General features: G+C 44.2%; 1 protein-coding gene across 10 annotated transcripts in view; it reads left to right on the top strand.

Annotated features, from left to right (window-relative positions):
* Nucleotides 1-22,318, top strand: part of KTN1 (kinectin 1) — a 74,977-nt gene that overhangs the window by 23,921 nt on the left and 28,738 nt on the right. For all 10 annotated transcript variants that reach the window (XM_083837486.1, XM_083837481.1, XM_083837487.1 and 7 more), the window contains 15 exons: nucleotides 1,251-1,418; nucleotides 3,842-3,972; nucleotides 6,293-6,409; nucleotides 8,816-8,956; nucleotides 10,972-11,078; nucleotides 12,576-12,708; nucleotides 13,694-13,781; nucleotides 14,079-14,245; nucleotides 14,696-14,764; nucleotides 16,695-16,732; nucleotides 17,317-17,407; nucleotides 17,728-17,796; nucleotides 18,534-18,571; nucleotides 18,679-18,769; nucleotides 21,214-21,303. In XM_083837486.1, the coding sequence (XP_083693612.1) occupies nucleotides 1,251-1,418; nucleotides 3,842-3,972; nucleotides 6,293-6,409; nucleotides 8,816-8,956; nucleotides 10,972-11,078; nucleotides 12,576-12,708; nucleotides 13,694-13,781; nucleotides 14,079-14,245; nucleotides 14,696-14,764; nucleotides 16,695-16,732; nucleotides 17,317-17,407; nucleotides 17,728-17,796; nucleotides 18,534-18,571; nucleotides 18,679-18,769; nucleotides 21,214-21,303 (1,538 nt within the window). The remainder of the gene's footprint in view (nucleotides 1-1,250; nucleotides 1,419-3,841; nucleotides 3,973-6,292; nucleotides 6,410-8,815; nucleotides 8,957-10,971; nucleotides 11,079-12,575; nucleotides 12,709-13,693; nucleotides 13,782-14,078; nucleotides 14,246-14,695; nucleotides 14,765-16,694; nucleotides 16,733-17,316; nucleotides 17,408-17,727; nucleotides 17,797-18,533; nucleotides 18,572-18,678; nucleotides 18,770-21,213; nucleotides 21,304-22,318) is intronic.

The raw sequence follows: 22,318 nt of genomic DNA, 5'->3' as shown, positions 1-22,318 counted from the left end.
TATTAGGCAGGCTTTTTGAGAGGAAGGGAATGAAAAGAGGGGAAGATGATAAGGAGAGGAAGTAAAATAAAAAACGAGGATGCTAACTGGATTGGATTTTGGGTGTTTCTGCTAGAGGAAGCCTCTCTTCACTTCAGCGCTTGCCATGTATGTGCAGGTGTTTGCTTGCTGCGTAAGATGAGAGGCTCTGGCAGGTTACATGGCAGGTCCATCTGGCTGGTTTTCCTCCTTAAGGGCAGGCAGAATGCGGAAGCATTTTCCAACTGGCTCTCTGGCAGCCAGGAAGACGCATTTGTGTTGCACTGGTGCCTGAAATCTTGTATCCCACCCATTTCCCTCCGCTCTCCAGCCCACTGCATGGCATCTGTTCTCCATCAGCCCTTCAGCTGGGCTGGGTGGGTCAGGAGCTTCCCTGCTGCGTCGTGGCTCTGTGCAGAACATCTCGCAAGCTTCAGGCAGCGTGTGCTGGGCAAACCCCCAAATCCACCTCTGTCCCTGACTGCCTCTGTCGTCCCTGCTCTGTCGTTCTTCCTCTCCCCACCCCTGCTTTTACCTCAGCAGTGCAGACCCAGCAGTTCCTTGGGCAGAGGCTGTTTCTCACCACGTTGATTCAGTGCTGCGTGAATGGAGACTGAGGTCGGCCAGCACCTCTGGCTGTCTCTCTGAATATTAATGGAGCCTGAAGCCTGCTCTGACAGATGAGGTGTCTTTATTAAGTGCAGCTGAGTCTGCATGTGAAATAACTTGATTGCTGCCCCTACCACATGTTCTGCCGAAGTGGTTTAGGTGGCTGGTGATGTAACCTGGGTGAAAATGCTGGCGGTAAGGTACTAGCTGCTAACAGAACAGGAACAAAAGGCTCTCTGTACTCATGTTTGAGAGATGCTGCATGCATTTCATACGCAGCCCGAAGTAAACCGGTCTCACCGATGCTGTATGCAACTTCAATGAAAAAGTGAAATTGAAATCAAAATGTAAAGGTTCTTCTCTGCTACTTCTTAAAATGCTAAAAGGCAGCTTTGAAAATATAAGTTTAATTGGAGCTATTAAATTCTTATGCATTAGAGACCTTTATTTAATGAATTTACCTGGAGAGCTCTAATGAGTTAAGCTTTGAAGGTTATTAATATAACTAACTACTGAGATTAGAGATGCAGTAATCTGTCTCACTAATGTGTTATGCACCTTTTCTGTATATTGAAGTTAATTATTAAAAAGCTTTAACCCACCCTGTGGACTTCTGGTTACAGTTCTGGTGGATGAACCTCTTATTCAAGCAACCACGTATATTCCTTTGATGGATAATTCCGATGCTGGCACTTTAGAAAAGAGAGAAGTGGTTGAAGCAGTGAAACAAAACATGAATGAGGGGATCCAGAAGAGCAGTGGCAAGAAAATGAAGAATGAAACTGATAAAGGTAAGAAAATGATAACGCAGTCTGCTTTGGGCATCAAACTGTGAGCAGCGAGAGTATGATGTGCGCGTGGGGAGGGGAATCTTTTCTTATTTGCTAGGAAGAAAGGATTTGAGGAGAACATTTGTGGCTGCAGGACACTGTTCTTGTCTGTGTTCACTTATGCCCTGTTTTTGGCACTGCTGAAAGGGCTTTGCTTCATCTGAATCCTTTTAGTGCTGACTGTAGGCTTTTGTGTCCGAACAGTGAGCAAACTGGTGATCACAGACCACACAGATGCGTGAGAGGGTGTGCTAGAATTTCTCAGTGCTTTCCCCCCATCTCCCTGGACTATTCTTCTCTTAATTCATGTTCAACGATTTCTCTTACGGGCTTAGTGTTTGCCAGCATTTTGTTTCCTGTTCCCTAGCTGTACAGTGGCTAGGTTAGGTATCGGTAACAGTGCTGGAATCCCAAGCACGGGCTTGGGATGGGGATGCTTGTGCCTGGGAGTGCAGCCTGCATGCTCCAGTGCTGTTCTAAAGCTGCCTTGGGCTAGCCAGCTAGCACGTATGTGTGCAGCACGGGGTTACCTGATGGAAATTGCCCCTGGAGTTTGAGTCTGGTGGTGTCCATCAAGATGCTGAATTTTCCTTTTAATGCAGTCGGAGTTAGCTGGGAGCGGGAAGCTTCCTTCCTGCTCTCCTAAGAAAGCCTGATGTGACTCCTGAGCACCGTGTCCCAACCTGAGAGCTCAAAATAGGTCACTGACCTGCTCAAAGGATGCCAGGCCTCCTGAGCTATGGGGTGGGATCCTTCAACTTGTAGGCAGGCGGAGACAGACAAGTGTCTGAGCCGCGATTCCCCTGTTCAGGTCTGTTCAGAGGGCTGGCTCTTCACACTGTCTGCTTGGTGATTCACTGCACTCTCTGTCTTTAGACTTAAATTCTAAAATGCTCACTCAAAAACTTCCTGGCAGCTCTCTGTGGTACCTATGTCGGATTCCCACTTGCCTGAGGCTTCTCTTGTGCTTCCAGCTCAACGGCTGTGTATTAATCGCTGTGGGGCATCAGAGCCTCTCGTGTGCACCCGTCCCTTCTCATTTCCTTCGCAAGCTGTAACCTTCTATGTGAGCTTCTAATTCGTCTGTGTCAGCTGGGATTTGCCCTCCCGATATAGAAATCTTCCCGTATTCGAACTGTAAGCTTCTTGGGTGCAAGGGCAAGGCTCCTGCTGTGTTCGGGGAGCGCAGGGCTCAGCCTGGTCCAAGCCAAGCAGGCTCCCAGCAAACCAGGCTCTGCTCTCAGGGTTTTGGCATATTCCTGGCGACAGTGTCACTGGTGTCAGTGCAGCAGTGACGTGATCTGAAGTCTGTGGCCAAGGCTAAGTTGGATTTACGACTAGGAGAGGATGTGCTAGAATTCCTCAGGGCTTCCCCCCACCTCCCTAGACTGTTATTCAATAGTTTATGCTCAATCATTTCTCTTAGGGGCTTGGTATCACCAACGTTTTGCTTCCCATTTTTTCATTCATATTTTAACCTCTGGAGAGGTTTGGGTTTGCCTTGTGGCTTGGTTTCGGTGGCACATTTAGTAGTACCTGTGGTGAGAAAGCTGGACCCTTCTCCATGCTCTGTGGGTTGTTCTCTGAACCAGGAACTATTTGTAAGCTTTTTCTGTTGCTTTTTTCCTCGCCAATCCCTTGAGAGATTTTAATGCGGTGGTGAATATTTGACAGATATTGGGTGCCTCAGTCTTGTACTTCCATTTCTTTAAGTTAGGGGGCCACCTAATGACTTGTGTGTGCATCCTGCTTGTTAATGAAAAATGATTTTGTTTCTGGAAGAGCATAATTGATTTGAAATACGCTTGCCTGCTTGTGTCTTTTCAAATACTTATGGAATCAGCAATTAAGATGGATCTTACTGATTTGTCTGCTGCTGCAGAAGTTCATTTCCAAACTTAGACTGATGGAATATTTTTCTGGTTTCCATGCATTGTAATCAGAAATGTGCCGCTTCTTAAATTCATTACACTGTCGTCTGCATATTGCTTTTGGAGCCAGGCTGCCCTCTAAATTGGGAGCTCAGTTTGAATTACTGTCATAATACACTGGGAAGAACTCTACAAGTTCTCACATTCATGCTATTTTTTTCCCCCCAAAATCTGCGTTATGCTTTGTCTTCTTGGTAGTGGCACTATAAATGTTACCAACTGTACAAACAAAGCGGTGGGATTCTTTTCCCAAAACTGTCAGCTGGCAGATTGTTATCAGATTTAAATCGGAGATGTTGTTTTTGCTGAATGCTCGTGACCTTTTGCTTCTTGGCATTTCAGACTGAAATTAAATATAATGCGTAATGATACCCCATCACATGCTGTTTCAAGGCAAAATAAATAATTCTGTACGGAGTCCAAAGTAAATATAGCCTCCCTTCTGTGTTGCAGAAAATGCTGAAGTAAAATTTAAAGACTTCGTAATGGCCATGAAGAACATGATCTTCACTGAAGACGAGGCCCGTTGTGTAGTAGAGGTGTTGAAGGAGAAGTCCGGTGCGATTCATGACGTCTTACAAAAGGTGAATGTCCATGGGCGTGGGGGAGAGAAAGCCGTGAAATGCCCAGAAACTGGGGAGATGCTGTGAAACTAGCTGTACTGATGTTTTGTTGTGATTTCTGCATTACGTTTTTGGAGGGCTTTTTTCCATTTGGTCTGACCTTGCTTTGCAGGTGGGAAGCGGTTGTCGGATAGCTGCGTGCTGCCATCCCATGGTCTGCCTAGCCAGGGTGGTGGCTTCTAACTGCTCCTGGAGGGTAGGCACAGCCATGAAGTACAGGGTAGATAGCATTGGGCTGCTGTTGCTGCTCACTCTTGTGTGTGTTGGCATTGGAGAAGGCTATCTGGTGACTTTACAAGTCTTTCACAAGTGCATAAACAGGATAAACAATAGTAGAAATTAAGGAAAAAAAACAATGCGTGGCTGTGCATTCTACCAGCTAATTGTGCGTTTTGTAGGACTTCATCTTGTAAGCTTTTGTATTCTAGTACTCTGACCACTCTGGATGTTTTTCATAGGACCTTAGGATGCTTCTGATTAGAAGGGACCTCACTAGGTCTGCAGTCCAGCCTTCTGCTCAAAGCAGGGCCATCCCCAAGGTCAGCCTGGGCTGCTCAGGGCTTTATCCAGTCTGGCCTTAAACCCTCAAGGACTGGGATTGAACAACTTCTCTGGGCAACCCGTTGCAGTGCTTGGTGGTTCTTTATTTTTTGGTTTTTATCGTCTCTGTATCAAGACAGAAGAGAACGGTGACCACCGATACCTTGCATATATCTGCTCCTCGCTTCCATGACACGTTCCTGTATTGTCACTTCGTGCTTGCAACACGCGGTTTGTCACACTTGGTCTTGCACTTCTGTTCTTCTGCAGATGTGGTACCAGGAGAGAAATGCAGAACTGGATGTCTCAGTTCAGTTAAGGCAATACAGTAGCATATCACACAATAACTTAGGTTGGAAGGGACTGTGGGAGGTCATGTAATCTGTCCAACCTCCGGTTCGAAACAAGATCAACACTGTATTTCTATCAAGTTCTTCAGGGGTTTGTCCAGCTAGGTCCTGGAAACCTTCAGGGATGGATGCTTTACAACTTCACAGTTTCTCTAGGCCCCTGTTTCATTGCTTGTCTGAAAATCCACTTGTAGTGGAATCACCTGTTTTATTTGGAACAGCAGACAGCTTTCTTGCTGTTCTTCTTTCCTTTAAAGAAAGGTTTGGTGTTAAAGCTAAACCTTTATGACCCAAATGGGTTCCTTGTTTTGTATAAAACCAATAAACGTTAATTTCTGTAGGTGGAAATATGAATATTTTCCTCTCTGTAGCTCATGCAAGGCACTGTCAGTGTGTTTTGTGTATGTATGCAGTGCAGAAGGCTTTTGCAGGGTTTTAGGTACCTCCTATCTAGGTTATTGCCTGACCCCTCAGACTTCATGGAAAGAAGGCGAAGTTCAGAGTTTTCCCTGTATACCGAGGAAAACACTTGACTAGCTCATGAACTAAGCTTGGATAAAATAATTTTCTCAGTATTTATTTAACCTTTCCCTTCCACCACAAGTACATAGCAGAAACAGTGCCATTAAAGGAGAGCTTCCAAGTAAATTCAGGGTGGGTTTGTGGGACTGAGGCTCCTCTCTGCTTCTTCCATGACCAGACTTTGAGTGGAGTCTGAGTGCAAACACTTGGGTTTGCCCCCCATGGCAATCAGTTCACTTTCAGGGCAGAGAACAAAAGGCAGGGCTGCAGGGATCGTTCCCCTGCTTCGGTTTCCTGCAGCATCTCTAAACTCATCTGCAGTTCTCCCCAGCAGAGATGTGATCACGTCATCTGGAGGCTCTCCTGCTAAGAGGAAGGAGAGAGCAGATCAACATTCCCTCTTCCCTTTGTAGTGAGGCTTCAGGAGATTTTGTAGTCCTAATCCAGGTTGGATTATACCTGCTTTGAGTGTGAGTTGGACTGGGTGATCTTGAAAGTCCTTTCCGAGCTCAATTATTGAATGATTCAGCATCTCGGTGTTGTTTTCCTTTGTTTCTCTTAATGGCTCTTCTTTGTTTCCCCCAGTGCCACCAAAGCGGCTGTCTTCCAATGCGGAAGCACCTTAAGAGCCCATTTATCCTCTTAATTGGTTTCAGTGCCTTGGAAAATGCATTTCCTGGTCTAATGAAATCGGTGCTGCAGGATCCATTAGCAGCAGGGTTGGGTGCCCGTGCCATGTATGCCGTGCAGATGAACTGTTTGGGGGCAGGAGAGGGTGTTTCTTCCTCTCGGGCTTGTTCTGCTGCCTGCTGGGGTGCTGCGCAGGTACTCCTGGCATGTATGACCATTTGTGTGTGCTTCTGCTGCAGGCTAGCAAGGCAGAGTCGGCTGCAGCGATACATCAGCTGCAAGACAAAGAGAAAATGCTCGCTGCGGTGAAGGAGGAGGCAGCCGTTGCGAAGGAACAGTGCAAGCAGCTCACCCAGGTAAATGTGAAGAGGTTCTTGCGTACAGAGCGATGGGGTGGTAGCAGGGGCTTGGAGAACGAGCAGCAGGCAGATGCTGGCTTGCTGAGTTTAGTCTAAATTAAAAGGTAAAATCTCTGGTGTTGGGAAAACTTACCAAGACTGTTTTTATGATGCTGTTAACATATTTGTGCAGGGTTGTCTTCCAGTAGTTTATCCAGGTAGTTCACTCTTAAGCTGAGATTATTTTTCTTCTCAAAAGATTACTAAAAGCAAACACTTCGTTCGTGAGTATAACACGGTTTTGTGGACACAAATACAAACCACCTCTTTGCAGTGCAGCTCTTAGTTTGGTACGTATTCTAGTATTTGCATGCTTGTGTACTTCTAGGCACAATAATCATCAGTTTCTTCGTGAAGGGAGCTGCAGAAAGTTTAGATTCTGCTTAGCAGAGTTGCAGCTCTGCTAATTTTAGACTTATTTACAGATGCACCACTGTCAAGACCAGTTTATGCAACTTGATTATTTTCGTTATGAAGACTTCAAAGGGAAGCAGTTACTGCAGAATGAGAGGAGAGTTGTGCAGACGCTGTAGTAAATCGGACTTGTTGGGGGAAAGATCCTTATGTTTTGGGTAGCCTGAAAGTAGGCTGGCATTAGAAGCAGGAAGGTTGTGGGACAGAAGCGGAGCACGGAAAGCTGGCTGGCTGAGAAGCAGAGGGAGTGTGAGAAGGAGCCTGGGTGTGGGAGAAGCTGATGAAGGAAGGCGGGGGGGGAGAAACCTGCAAAGTGGTGCTTGTGAAGGCAAGGCAGGACCTGCAGACAAGTAGGGAATGTTGTTAGCTTCTGCAATTTGGGTTGTGGGAGGAAAGGGAGAAGGAGAAATAAATGAGCATTCCTGGAAGCTGGGAGGAAGCAGGTGAAAGCAAAGCTGCTGCGCTGCTACATCGAGAGGGTAAACAAGGGACAAAGCTCAGCTCAAGTGACACAAAGCTCTTATTTTCTGTTCAACGTTTTCATCTGAAGGCACTGTCAAAAGCTATGGAGGGACTTTGAGGGCAAGGTGCAGAGGTGTCCCTGAGGGGTGTTGATACAAACGATAACTGGAGAGGATGAATGAGAGCAAGAGGTGCCTGACTTCTGCGGTATTTGGCAAAACACAAGCTAGGTGAAAGCTAATCTTGCCAGCGTCCCTGGCACTGCCTTGGCAGGGTGCATGGATTTCTGAGGACTGTAGATGGATGGTGGAAATTGGTGGAGAAGGAAGCTAGAAAGTGCCCGGGTGCCTTTCCTCTTGTTGCATCTTACTGGGTGCAAATATGATGATACTAAGATTTGAGAAGGCTCTTTGTCAAGCTGTTTAAGGTGTATTTTCAGAAATGACTCGAAACTTTTGGTGTGACTTAAGTTCCTAAATGCCTCTGTGAACACGAGCTTGGGAACTCATCTCACTTATTTCAGTCTGGGAGAAACAGCTTCCTGAAGCTAGTTGGCTCAAAAAACCAAAAAGCTTTTATTTAAATTAAAATATGGAAAAAGCTGTAATTACCCTGAAGAGATGGGAGGCATTCAGGCTAACAATTTAAAGCACTTGACAGATGCATCAAGGCTCCATGTGCTGTGAGAAGAGAGGCTGACTCCTAATGCAGGCACTTTGAATCTCCTCTGGAGAAACCTCTGGCGCTGCATGGAGCTGTGCAGCTGGAGGCACCTGAAGCTTAGGTGCTGCAAATACCTCATTCAGTGGTTGGAGCTTGCTGAAAGCTGCACTTAGCGTTTTTGCTTACTACAGCAAGTGCTCCTAGATTGCAGAGCAGCAGCTCTATGAGCTTCTCAGGTGTCCAGGTTGAATTCCTGGCTAATAAATGATTAATCCAAATAGAAATGCGTGTTTTCATTTGAAAGCTGTAATGTGGCGTCACGCTGGTGGGATTAGGGACTTCTGTTTGGCTGTTGCTGGGCGCTAATAGCCCATCTCCTCTGGCAAAACTGTTTCCAACGTTGCCTTTCAACCTGCTACAGAGCAATTGTGTTGTGAAATGCTTTGTAGTTTCACCGCAGCTTATCTGACTTGTTCCATTTTGCTGTACTTGGGAGGAAAATCTAAGGTCTGCTCTGTGCAGTATCTCTGGCTTTAATTATTTGGACTGTGTGTGTATAAACTGGCCAAACTCACTAGATATAAGACAACAGAAGACTGCTATTTAAATTGGCAAATCTCTTTTAATGTGAAATTATGCTGATCTGAACTCCTCATGAAGGTACTGAAAGCTTGGTCGGGGTAATGCTGTAATTTTGGAGTAAATGATGCTGACAGTGGTTTGATGTATACTTGATACATTTCTAGTAAACGTAAAATGTCTGTTGGACTCTAGAAGGGAGCAGTAGGTGACTACTTAACCTTTTCCTTCGAATTCCCACCCAAGGAGCTGGTTGCAGAAAAGGAGAGGAACGGCTTGCTTACAGCAAAAATGAGAGAACGCATCAACACGCTGGAAAAGGAGCACGGCACGTTTCAGAGTAAAATACATGTTAGCTACCAAGAATCCCAGCAGATGAAGATGAAGGTAAAAGCTTTTCCAAGAGTGTTTGACTCAAAGTTCATGCCCAAGCAGATCAGTGTTGAGAAACCTTTGCTGTAGTAAAGGATGCAGTGTCTGTTGTTCGCTTCCAGCTGGTGGTGTGACCCATCTACATGAGGATAGGAAAATTCATGGCAGTTTCATGGCTTAAAGGAAAGACAAGGTCTTTTTGTAGATGACTATCGTAGTCTGTGAAAGACAAGTGCTAGTCAGCCTGTCTCTGGTCCAGTTCTTTTTACTTCGTGGCATTCTGCTAAAATGTTAAGCAGTTAAGTGTGAAATCTCATTGAAATACTCAACTTCAGAGAGACGCTAATCCCCATGATCATTTAGCAGCTGATAAATCACACTTTTAAATTGTACCATAGAGAGATTAGACAAGTTAATGTACAAGAAATATCATTGATTGGGAAAGTGCTTTGCCGAAAATATTTGCAGGGCGTGCACTTGCATTCTTTTTGGTTTTAGACCCTTGTTACCCTCTCCTGAAGTTGCATTATAACGGAGTAACCTCACCAGAGTTTTTCACTGGATTAAAAAAATTTGACTTCTTTTTCTAAGAAAAATGTCCCGTCCTATACCTACTGACAGGAGCGTAGATACGACATTCTAGTATTTTTTTCTACTTAGATGTCACAGCATCAAGCCTAGCGTGTGAACTTTCCAGCCTCAATACTGTTTCTTCTGTTGCATCTCGGCACTCAGGAGAGTGCCATCTCTGCAGATTTGGAGCAGAACTACATTCTCCAGGGCAGATGCTGCTTGACGTGCATCTACACAAGAAACTGCATAGTGAGAGGGTCTCATCGCTGCCTGGGGAGGGTGAAGGAGGTCTGGGCACCAAGGTGTGACTTCTGCAGACACATCTGCAGCAGTCAAAGCTGGAGGAAGGAGGTGCAGAGGAACTGGAGTTCTGGTTCTGCTCCCCCTGCTGCTGCTTTATAGCGTTGCAGAGGAGCTGAACCTTAATTGTCAAAGCTTCCAGTTATGCAGGGCGTGTGCCCCCGCTTCTGCTGGGATCATCTCTATATGTGTGGCTTTTTTTTTTTAAACCCACAAAGCAAACACTAAAAAAACCTCCCAAGCCTGTAGATGCCCAAGGGACAGCTTTTCACATGTGTTGGTGCTGAACTGGATGTGGCTGCCCTACAAGGGCCTGCTGTCTCTTGCTGTGGTTGTTATGCAAACATTTGTTTGGACTTCTTTGTGTACGAGATCCTCATTGATGAGTCAGTCATGAAGAAACTAGGTCTTGGAAATGATGTCAGCTGTATCTGCAAACTGGAACTGGTAGAAGAGCAAAGTATTACATGCTATGTGTGCTTGAGGATTTTCAGAGCAGGCTGTTGGGTTTTAGGACCAGCTGTGCTGTCATCTGGATATGCAAAGTCCATTCTTTTTTCCTTTGTACCGTGTTTTTTGAGAACGTTTGAACTATTCTGAAGCAGCTTTAGGTCATCGGGGCTTCTCTCTGCCTCAGACTGTGCTGGAAATGCATTTGAAGCATATTGCCTAAAGATCTATTTCATAGCCTCGACTTCAGGGTATTTGTTGAGGACTAGCCTTTTGCAGTTTATATGCTATAACCTGCATATTTTTAGTTATTTAAAACTTTTCTGATTTATTTAAAGATGTTGACTTCTAATGTTAATTCACAGTGGCTTTATTTTATTTCCCTCAGGAAAAGGGAAGCTGATGTCTAGTTAATGATAATATCTGAAGTTACACAGTCGAGTAATCAGTATCCTAAGTAATATTTGTGTACCATTTAAAACAAATGTTGTCGTGATACACTGGAATAAAAAGAAGCTGCTTTTATTCAACAAGAGGGGCTGATTTGCATAGTTTAATTGAGGAGTGGGTGTGTGTGGAAGGAGGTAAAACTGTCCCTCTCCCAAAAAACCGCTTGATGTTATTTACTTAAACTACTGTGTAGTTATATCTGCTGTGATAAGTTAATGTTTTTTCTCCTTCAGTGAACTGATCTTTCTTCCCTTCAGTTCCAGCAACTCCGTGAGCAGATGGAGGCAGAAATAAGCCACCTGAAGCAGGAAAATGGTATCCTGAGAGATGCTGTCAGTACTTCTACCAATCAAATGGAAAGCAAGTATGTTAGCAGCTACTTGGAGCTCTGTGTGTTTTTAAGTTTTCCCTGTAGAATTCTGGCTTCTGCTCCTTCTGTTTCCATTTTCTTGGCTGTCTCTGAATTTGTGGTTAAACTAGGAAACACAGCTGTTTTGGACTGGGGAGGTACCTGCTTGTATTTGCATCGAGCCAGGGCTTTCAAAACTAATCAGTGTCTCCTATCAGTTTGAAGGCAGAGCGGGTGCTGAGGTCCAACAGGAAGGACAGCACAAGTGGTCTGCCTGTTTGGTAGGGTGTCTATCCTTTTCCATGTGGCTTTAGGGGAGGAGCTGGAGCTGGGATCCTGGAAGGACAGCAGCTCTGAACTTATAAAGCAGTCACGTAATAAGAAAAAAATGTCAACGCTCTGCAGTTAATGATACGACTGGGTGACAGCTGGATTTATCCACTGGTGTTTGGAGAAACAGAAATGCATCTCAAGGTTTCATCTCTGTGAGTTTGTCCTCTGTCAGCTCAGGAAGAACCAATGTGTTGTGATAAAGGTGCCCAGTATGGGGTGTAGCCAGAGGTGAACTGCTGCTGGTGGACTCCTACCTATAGAAAGCAAAAATCACGCTTCACAGGCTCTCAGATAATTGATTTGTAACATTTGGGGACTAGAGTGTCAAAACACTGTCAGGACTTGGAAATAGCACTGTAACTTCATTTTCTGGCCGTGTTGTTCATACCAAGATGCTGCTTCTGTCTGGACCTTTGTTAACACCTGAACTGTGGAACATAACTTGGTGGAGGCATGTTCTGCTCCCTGCCCGTGTCTTGCAATGTGGCAAGTGCTAGGAGAGGGTACCTGGCTTTAGAGGTACCCTTTTTGTAGAAATAAAGTGTCATGATCACTAAATTACCTTGAAAAATTCTTAGTTTGGGCAAATATAAAAATAAAATGCATTTTATTTGCTTATATACAAAGGGGGGCCTTTCAAAACTCTTATCTTGGGCTATACAAAAGCATCATCTCTCCTTAAGTGGGAGAGTGCATCATATACCTTCACAAGTTGATAATGAGTCGAGTCTACAAGGTGGTATGTAATCCAAAGAGATGCATGCAATTAGCAGTCCAGAAGGAATAGTCTCAAGTAAGTTATAGATCGATAATCCTTCATGGGAAGAGGAACAGAACGTGAATTTCAGTGAGAGACCTTTCCTTCAGCTGAACCTCCTTATATAAAGCTATCCAAACTATGCCTATCAGCTTGCATCAGTTCCTCTAAAACATTTGCTTGTGGCTTATTGCTGACCTTCATTTCCAACTCAGTGGGTTGTAGCTGCTGTGTGTGCTGGTAGCCAGTGTTTCCGACCCTCATCCTTCTCCTAGGATGAAGCAGTGTGATTAAAACCCAGTACAGCCCTCTGGCTGCAAATATGTACCTAATGCTGGTATTTGAGTAGCTGTGATTATTGCCTATGCTTCTTGGAGAGAGGAGGGGGGAGTGAAAAAAGCTGTAAAACTGTTTATTTTTAGGCAGTCGGCTGAACTGAACAAACTACGCCAGGATTATGCCAGGCTGGTGAATGAGCTGGGAGAGAAGAGCAGCAAGTTGCAGCAAGAAGAGCTCCAGAAGAAGAATGCAGAGCAGGCAGTCGCTCAGCTAAAGGTGACTTTGATTTTCTCTGCCTTGCTGAGTTGTGCTTGAGGGTTTATCTGAGCCAAGTCCTGAGACGAGCCAGATGCGAGGCATGTGGGAATCACTTTAGCAGTTTTCCTGGTCACTAAATCTCTCATTTTTCTTTGTATGTGCAAATACCTGAAAATAGGTAATTGCTGAGCCATCCTATGGGCTTACTTAACACTTCTATTCAGTACTACATATTTTCATTGGTTACAAACTGTGAAGTGAAACTTACCTTCCCAAGTAAATATATTTGTCAAAGCGTAATTGGTGGCATTGAACTTTTTCTATGGGTGTGCAATTTGAGCAGGATTAGATTCTTTTGAAACTAAGGGCTTTGGCTTCAATGAACTTCTAAATTTTTAAAGAAATGTATTTTTAAAGACTTCAAAAACCAGTCAGCCAATGTTTTCATGTATCTTTTTCATTTTCTTTGGAAGAAAAGGTCTCTGTATTCATGCTTTTTTTTTCAGAAGAGAAATATGGTGTTTTCAGGTGAGAACGCTGATTCAGAGCTCATTACTTCTTTTTGTATCTTAGATTAAATCTTGGCCACCAGAAGTTCTATTTGCCTCACCTGCCCTTGCAGGTGAAGAATTGGTATCTAAGGCTGAGACATCTTTTAATTAAAAGATGTGGATTTGTGTGATACATGGCTAGTCTGGCTTCTAGTGTTAATTCTGAACTTGCAGGGAAAAAATGCTACACTTTCATATTACAGAAGTCATCCTGTTAAGAGCCCGTGATGAAATTCTGTTCACAATTTGCCTTTCAAATTAATAGGATAAACTGTCCTAGGAGGAGGATTACAGGGCACTCTGTCTCTCTGATGTGCTCTAAAGGAAACAAGGAACAACTCTTCTTCCTTGCCATATGTTTTGGGAATAGCACTGAAGAGATGAACTCTGAATATTTCAAAAATAAATTAAAGGTTAGACTTCTTTTCATCAACTCTGTCTTCAATGTAAAGGTCCAGCAGCAGGAAGCAGAAAGAAGATGGGAAGAAATCCAGGCTTATCTCAGGAAAAGAACAGCAGAACACGAAGCAGCACAACAAGGCATGTATCAAACAAAATTTCCAAATAATGCTAACTACGGTGGTCTGGCTGTTCCCATTTGTGTGTTTTTTTAAAGGCATTGTTGAATAAATGGCCTGAATAAAGCTCGAGTGAAGCCAGTACTGCTTCAGCACCTTAGGGAAGTAGTATGCTGTGATACAAGTTAAATGCTGATGAGCAGAACTTTGGCTTGCTGGAACGAGGCTTCTAATCAGCTTCCCTGTTTGCAGTAAAAGTTATTTTCCCCAGAGTTCAAATACTTACTTCTGAATTCAATTCCTGATGTTTCTGCTGCAGATGTGCAGAATAAGCTTGTGGCCAAAGACAATGAAATCCAGAGCTTGCACAGTAAACTTACTGATACAATGGTGTCAAAACAGCAGCTGGAGCAGAGGATGTTGCAGCTGATGGAGAATGAACAAAAGAGAGCTACTAAGGAGGACTCTATGCAAATGCGGGTGCAGGTATTGTTCACAAATCTTATTTTTTTCCCCCTTTGTGTCTGTCGAAGCAGCATTTCAAGTTTTCACAAAGCTTTCCCACTGAATAAAGAATGAGGGCTGTGTGCCAGTCTGTCATCTAGCAGCTCATGAAATGAAAACTCGCATGGAGTGCTGTGAGAAGGTCTGGGGCCGTCTTGGACCCATCTTGGACCTGAGATGTAGCCTTTGCTGGCTTTAGGGAAACAAGTGGGTGTGTGGCGGCAGGGAATCCTTTTGACACAGAGCAGGCTGCTACCCTTCCCTGCAAACCACTTGATCTTAGTGGGGAGAAAAATAGCATCTCCAAGAAATGTGGCATTTAAATGTTAAACTGTTCTTACTAACATAATCACAACTAGGAGCTAATACTAGCAAAATTAACGAGCTACAGATCTCAACCTGCTTTTTTTTTTTCCTGTGTTTTCTTACAAGGAACTGATAGAGCAAAATGATGCTTTGAATGCTCAGCTTCAGAAGCTTCATTCGCAAATGGCAGCCCAGGTACAGGTTGTTCTTGGCCTCTTCCATTTCTTTTGTAGTCTTGAATTGTGAACTTTCTGTAAAAAGGCAGTTTTTTTTTCTTTGTAGTTGGATGCGAGATGTGTAATAATGAAAGTGAAGACTTGTTAGCATCCTCTTTTTGTAGTATTTCTTAACCTGGCTTAAAACTTAAGCTTCTGCTGTCTTTCTGGGGTGGAAAAAAAATCCACCTGTCTCCTCCTGCCGTGGCTTTCATTTATAACCATGGGTGGAATACCATTTTAAATGTGTTTTTTTCCTGTAGCTTTGCATGTATATGTATTCTGTCTCCTGTGGTACTTTGGTCTTTTTGCACTCCTCATGTGAACCACCTGATCATGCCTTTCCCTCGTGCATCAGGTTAAGAAGTAGTGACTTATGGTAGTTGCTAGATAAAGCTCTGTTCAGTCCAGTGCTGGTTCCAGTGGTGGCAGAAAACAAACAAGGACAAAAAACCCCACGCAGTGCACAAAGCCTCTTATTTCCCATTTTAACCTCTAAAATTTTATTTTTACTGATTTCCTTAAGAAAATGTTGTTGTAAATATGTGTAAAACTTCAGAGAGCTTGTCTTCTGAGTCACTGAAGCTGAGTTCCCTGTAGAGCTAAATCACAGAAGTCAGCTCAGAAAAACTGTAACTCCTGTGGGCACGACTGGACACAACCATGAGCTCCCTGTTCATATGCATTTGGGTGCTGACTTCTTTATAATTATTGATGTGCTTGATGTTGAATGTATTCAAACTACATCAGGCTGAAAATGTGTTATTGGGCTTCATTTGAAGAGCTTGGTTTTAACCTTTTGAGTGAGGACGGTAGTGAAGGAAGAGGCACTCTGGATTTACAGCTTTTTCGTGACCTAGTCCCCTTATTCCAGTCCTTTTAAAGGATTTTGAAAATAAATCCCTAGGGAAATTCAACTTTTTTTTTTGTCTGGGTTACCCTAGGAAGCTGTTGGAAGGAAGAACAAGCCTTTCCCCTGGTAGCCTTTTTGGCTGTGAAAACGCAGGGCTATTTTTCTCCCATGGGCAGTGTGTGTGAAAATCCTGCTTTGGGGAAATGGTGATGGACTGGATGCCGCTGTGGAAACAAGGGCTGATGAAATAGTTTAGGTCATTCAGGAGAGATCTTTTGGGACTGGAACTGTTTGTTCCCTTTTGACTGTGCGTCTGATGCTGTTCTGTGGCATGAGCTGGATGAGGCAGTGCAGGAATCCCAGTGCTGTAGGGTGCCATGGGGACAAGCTCCGTGAGATTCGGGCTTTCTGGAGAAAGGTGAGGCTGGGTAGGGATAAGCAGATGTTTGAAGCACAAATAAGCATGGAAGCTCTTCTGTAGCTGCTACCAAACTGGGCATAAAGCAGTCTGCAGAGGTTCTTAGATGCCTCTTGATAACCTGTGTGCCAGGTCTCTCCTGCCCTGTTCTGGAGCGCAGACCCAGCGTAGGGGTTGTCCAGACCACTGAGCCCACACGTGTGTGACCACACAGGAATTAGGCTCTTTCCAGAGAGGAAAAGGTGCCACTTGCTGTTCTTATGCTGCTGTTTTTATTCCTAACACAAGTCTTGATGAACTGTGCAGGGTTTTTTGCTCTTTGGTTCTTTGAGTGGTTTGACAGCAGTGTCCCATAGAGTGTTTAGTCCTTGGGAGACAAGTGCTGTTTTGATTCTGCTGAAGGGCAAAATGGCAAATAAGATGGTTCATCTTTCTCTTCCCTTGCCTTAAGCAGAAAGGGAAGGGATGTTAGTATGTGCTGAGATTCTTTCAATGTTCCTTAGCCAGGAAATCTTGAAATCTGCCTGTGCCAGTTTAAAATAACAAGGCAAATCTTAAAAAATGCTATTCCTGGCTCACTGAAAAAGATGATTCTTTGACTTGCTTTACTCAGTTGTTTTTTTTTTTTTCCTTCTGCAGACCTCAGCTTCAGTCCTGGCAGAAGAACTCCACAAAGTGTGAGCATTCATTTCCCCTGGTATTTGGAAGGTGTCACTGGCTTCTAACACACACACCTTTCCTCAGCGTGTGCTCAGTGCATACGGGAGGGACTGGCCAAGGAAATGTTGTTGTCTGTGCTTCTAACTTTCTAGCTGCAAGATTCGCTTAGGAGCTGGGAAAACGCTTCTTGCGGATTTCCCTGCTGTGTCTGGCTTCTGAATTGTGTGTCCCTGCTGCATGGAAAGCAGTGACTCTTCTTGTTTGCTGCTGGCTATGTGCAGGGATCTGCAGTGAGCAGGAATGTGCGTGACCATGAGAACATTTGTATCCGGGCTGTATTGCTGTGCCAGGAGATTTCTCCCTTTGGGAGATGGGGTAGCTGTGTTTCAGAGCTAGAGAACATCCCATAAATTTTTGGCAAGCAAAAGGCATTTAAAAAGCATGGAAAAGCTTTTGGACTGAAAGTATATTGTCAGCAGGAATGAGAGTAGGAGCTGGACCGAAAGGCCAGCATGTACTTTGTGTTTAGCCTGATGCTTCATGTGGAGCTTCCATCCAAGACCTTTTAGTACTGATAAGTCATCACTTCTCATTTGTACAGGATTGCAGAAAAGGACAAACAGCTAAAGCAGATGGAGGACTCATTAGGCAACGAACATGCCAATTTAACCAGCAAGGAGGAAGAGCTCAAGGTATAATAAAAGAATGTGTAAATGCCAGCTGGTAGAGGGACGGGCTCGCTGGATGTGCATATGAAATGAAGCCTGCAAGGCTGCTGCTGTCTGGATCTAGAACCAGCTCCTTTGGCTACAAGTCTGCTGATCTTTGCTCTTCCAGGCAAGACCAATGCATGATGCTGGAAAGTCATTCATAACAAAGGTTGAGGCTTTTCCTTGTTATTACCTCTAGACTCCTGCAAAAAGTGACCAGGGATATTTTGCACTGAAGAGTGGACATGCTTGAAAGACCATCTGTATGAAAAATGCAAGTGTTTCTTCCTTCCTTCCTTCAGGTATTGCAGAATATGAACCTGTCCTTGAAATCAGAAGTACAGAAGTTACAGGCTCTGACAAATGAGCAGGTAAAATAGCTGTTTGATTCATTAAAGACTTCATTTGATTCTCTTCCCACTGTCTACTTTGTCATAAATGCAAGGGCAGATCTGCTGTTTTGAACGAGCTGTGCTTAAGCCCATTAAGGGCGTGAGGTTACAGAATCGGGTTAATACGTGATTTCTTGGAGTTCTTGTACCTGGTCGGAGGCCTGCTTCTTGTCCTCCCTTCTTCACCAACTACATCTGTTTCTTGCTTGGACAGCGAAGTTAGGGAAGCGTTTTGCTCCTTAGGTTTATCTAGATTTGCAGGTGTGCAAAGTGCAGGATGTTGCACGGGAGCGAATGCGACTGTGGTTGAATACACAGACCTGGCAATTGCATGAAGGGCTCGTAAGCATCCATCTGAAAAAGCGAAAACCTTCCCTGACAACAAGCATTTTTAGAGCCAAACAAAATGCCTTTCCCCAGCTACTGCTGTGTGGCCTGTGCATTACAGAGGTGGAAATGCTGTGTTTAATTAGAGAAAATCCTGGCTGCTAAATGAATCCTTTTCAGATCTTCTTCCCTTTCGTAATTGCATGCTTGCCTGGTATGTATTGGTGGTGTAAAAGTGCATAACGACAAGCTTACCCCTTTCACTCTTGCTGGTGAGTCATGTGCTGAGAGGCCAAATGACTTGTTCTAGCTTTTTAATATTGTGGAATGAAAGGTTGATTGAATCATGTGATGTATCCTAAGTCTGTGTTAATCCTCTTTATATCTAGGCTGCTGCTGCACATGAGCTAGAAAGGATGCAGAAAAGGTAAATAAATAGCTCTGGCATTTGATAAACAGTTTTTATCAGCTTTTTACATTCTTTTGAATCGATGCTTTTTGTAAGATGTATTTAACTGTTCTGCTGTGTCTCAGCATTCACATCAAAGATGACAAAATAAGAACTCTTGAAGAGCAGCTTCGAGAAGAACTTGCGCAGACTGCAAACACAAAAGAAGAATTCAAGGTAAGATACAGAGTAACTACCCTTGTGCTTATTGACAGCAAGTTTTCCAGGCTTCTGAGGTTGTGGAGCAGTTCATACGATGTTGATTTGTGAAACAGAGCTGACTTTCAGGTGTTAAGCTGTGTTACAGCATTCTTTTTACATGGCAGGAGCACTGTGGGATATCAGAGCAACAGACTGCAGCTGAGTGAGAGATGTAATTCAAGTCAAATGTAGCGTCTGCAGTTGTGAAGAGTGAGGTCTTAGAAATGTGGAAGAGGAGGCTGTTCAATAAAAACTATTGCATTTTTTCTGCATTCTACCTCCTAATGCAACTTCCAAGTCCTTGGTGGGAGTTTTTATTGCTTGGGTTATCGTGCTGTCAGATCTTTTTTTTTGTAATTTTTTTCTGTCAAGGTAGGTGTAAAAATGCTTATTTTCCTCCTGCCGGTTTCCAAATTGTTTCTCATAAGGTAGCAGCTAAATTGCCAAAGCTTTTAGTTCTGCCATCTGGGGTCTGCAAAGCAGAGCTGCTACTTGTTTCTAAGTGGTGTACACAAAGATCAACTTAACTCTTCCTTGCCACCTTAGGCTTTTTCTTCTGAACTTTAGCTTTAGACCTACTTTCCATGAATGTTGATGCCTCGGTCATCTTAACTCCTTTAAAACCCATGTTGGGTAGTGCTGTTTTTCTGCTGCTTTTGGTGAAAAAGGTCACTCAGTCTGAATCTCATATCGTGTTGGGACGTTTGCTGGTGATAAACAGAGCAGGTGGATAGGGGCCGAGGCAGCAAGGCTTTTCTAGGGGAAGTCGTGCCTCATGGATCTCCTAGAGGTCTTTGAAGCTGTTAGGAGGCAAGTAGTGAACTTGGTCCACATATCAAAGCTGTGTTTTTGAAGATGTTTTGATGTTAGTCCCTTGCAAGGTGTGTTGTTTCTCTAAGTTGTCGCAGAGTAAGACTGTTTCCACGGTTAATAGCTGGTAAAAGAATAGGTAACAAAATAGGACTTTGGTTGGTTTTCACAATAAAGCAAACAAACTGAACCTTCAGGGAGGCGTTTGCTGGGTGTGTAAGCAATCTAGAAAGGGGAGTGGGAAGAAGTGGCGGGTTTATTAATAATGTTTGATTACCTTCTGTGAGCTGTTGACTCCCAGGAGTTGCAGGGGGCTTTCAAGGTGATGCAGTATTTTAAAATGGCAGGTGAAGTGCTGAAAACGAATATGATGAGGAATAATCTGAATTTTCCTAGAGTGGAAAAAGACCTGAGAGGTGTTGTGGGTGGTTATGTGCTGAAATGAGGTTGGTGCTCTGTAATGGCCAAAAATCAGCTGGCAACAATTCCATCAGTCCGTAGGAAGTGAGCAGGGAGCTGAGTGCAGATGGTCGTTGTTAGGATACTCTGGAAACCTATAGTGTACTATGTGAATGTTTTGTGCACTTCTAGTCTCTTCTGTTGTTGATCCCAAACACAAGGCTGCCCTGGATGCTTCTACCTGAGCAAGTGTTCCTTTCTTTCCAGATACACAAGAGGGGAAAAAACGAGCTCAAAACAGCAATTTGTTAACCCTCACCTTTGCTGTCCCTTCCTGCATGTGTTGTCCTTGTAAGGCTTTGGGTCTGAGCATTTCCTCTCATGAGAAGAGGGTTTTACTGCAAGCTAAACGTATTCTTCACAAGAAGGCTCCCGGTGAGAGCACTGGTACGGTGATATTAAATGGCACGACCTCTCCAGTGTTTTGTGCACTAGAGGCTGATTTTCCTTTTGGCACCTTCTGCAGCGATCAGTTGGTGCCATAGAGCGTTGCAATTCACCTGGCAGACATCATACAACTTGCTGCAGAAAGTCGTGCTCTTTCCTGGAACCCCTTTTCCTAGGAGCAGCAGTTGTACATCTGAGTTGTCAGTCTGTCTCTGCTACGGGTTGCTTCAATTGTTGTTCTGAGAGGGGATGCTGCAGGGAGGCAAGGGCTGTGGTACAGCAGCTCCTCTTCCTGAGCTCACGCTCAGACCGGAGTGTGGGAGCTGTGCAAATCTCTGCTGCTGGCCTGCCAGTTCTTTGCTGTGAATCATAAATGTTAAGGTAGCTGAAGAGAACTAGGGAGGTGATCCTAGACCATTGGATTTGCCGGATGAGTGCTTCGTTAAAAGCAGCTATCAAATCTGGAGATGCTGCAGATGCTGCTTTAGGAGGAAAATGCAGTTTCTCTTGTCTCTTACTCTTGGTACTGTCTGATCTTCTGCCAGGGAATAAAGATGGTAACAGCTGAATTTCTTATGGGAACATAAGGACAGAAGTATTAATACAGAAAGGCAAGGAAGATGGAGGAAGGACTCTTTGTAGTCTTGTAGCTTCCAAAGAACTCACTTTAACAACTTCTGTGTTATTTAATTACCTCATTGCCATTATGAAAATGCTGTAGCTTGGGCATGCAGTTCTGAACTGATAATATGTTTAAATTTCAGGTTCTCAAGGATCAAAACAAAACTCTGCAAGCTGAAGTTCAGAAGCTGCAGACTCTCCTGTCTGAGCCTGTACAGCCAGTGTATGCTGAGGTTGTATCAAATATCCTCTCTGTTCTTTTCAAGTTCTGAAGTGTTTTCTTGCTAAGCTGGCTGTAGGGTGAGCTGGTTGATGCGCAAAGACTGCGTTTTGACATGCATGGGAAGTCCAAGTCGGACAGCTGTGGCTGTCTTCTAAATCTAATCAAGAGTAAGCAAACAAAATGAGGACTTCTTTTCTCTCCCCTGAAGAATGCTAGCTTAAAATAAGCAAGAACTTTCTGCAACCTCTCCCAGTTTTCATGTCAGTTTTATGGAATACAAAAACCCCACAAGCAACCAACCCTACTAGGAAGAAGGGTTCTTCTTGGTCTGTAGGGAGACCAGAGTAAGATCTTAACACTGTTTCTGTTCTTCCACCCCAGAATGAATTCTCAAAGTAGGAGTAACCAAAGAATGGACCCATGGAATGGAAAAAAAGCCCACACGTTGTGGGGTATTCCAACCCTTTGTCTCATCTTCCATTTTTTTCCCCATGGTGGCACAGCTGGTGCCAGCAGTCTGACGGGCTGGTGCAGGATGCTGCAGATGCAGAGCTGTTCTGCCCAGTCTGCTTTTTGAGTGTTGCTTGGGAGAGCTCTGAACACCCATGACTTTATACCACTGGAATGAGCTTCCTGAAACGCAGTAGGAAGACTTGCAGGACAGGGGACTCGTTTCCTTTTCAGTCCCATGCTGGTATCTGCCAGTCAGCAGTAACCTGTCTGGAGTGCTTCCCTGTCTTCTGGCAGATAACCAGATTTGCAGCCCTTATTCCCCTGGGACTGGCTGGCTTGGTGTCATGTCTGAAAGCTGATTTTTTTTTTTTCTGGGAGCTGGTTTACATTTCTTGTGTGGTCTCTTGCAATGCATCGCTGTTGGTCTCTGAGAAGTCATGAATGCTCTGCTGGGCGAGCCCCAAGTGGAGCTTGAGACTTCGGTGAACGCTTAAAGGAGGTAGATCTTCTGGGTGCTTGTTTGGGCTGGATCTGTACCTCTCCTAAAAGACTGACATCTTTTCCAACCTCGG

The sequence above is a fragment of the Anser anser genome (assembly GCF_964211835.1).
Source record: "Anser anser genome assembly, chromosome: 5".
Taxonomy (NCBI): domain Eukaryota; kingdom Metazoa; phylum Chordata; class Aves; order Anseriformes; family Anatidae; genus Anser; species Anser anser.
Note: the sequence above shows the minus strand (reverse complement) of the source record. Positions and strands in the feature narration are given on the sequence as shown.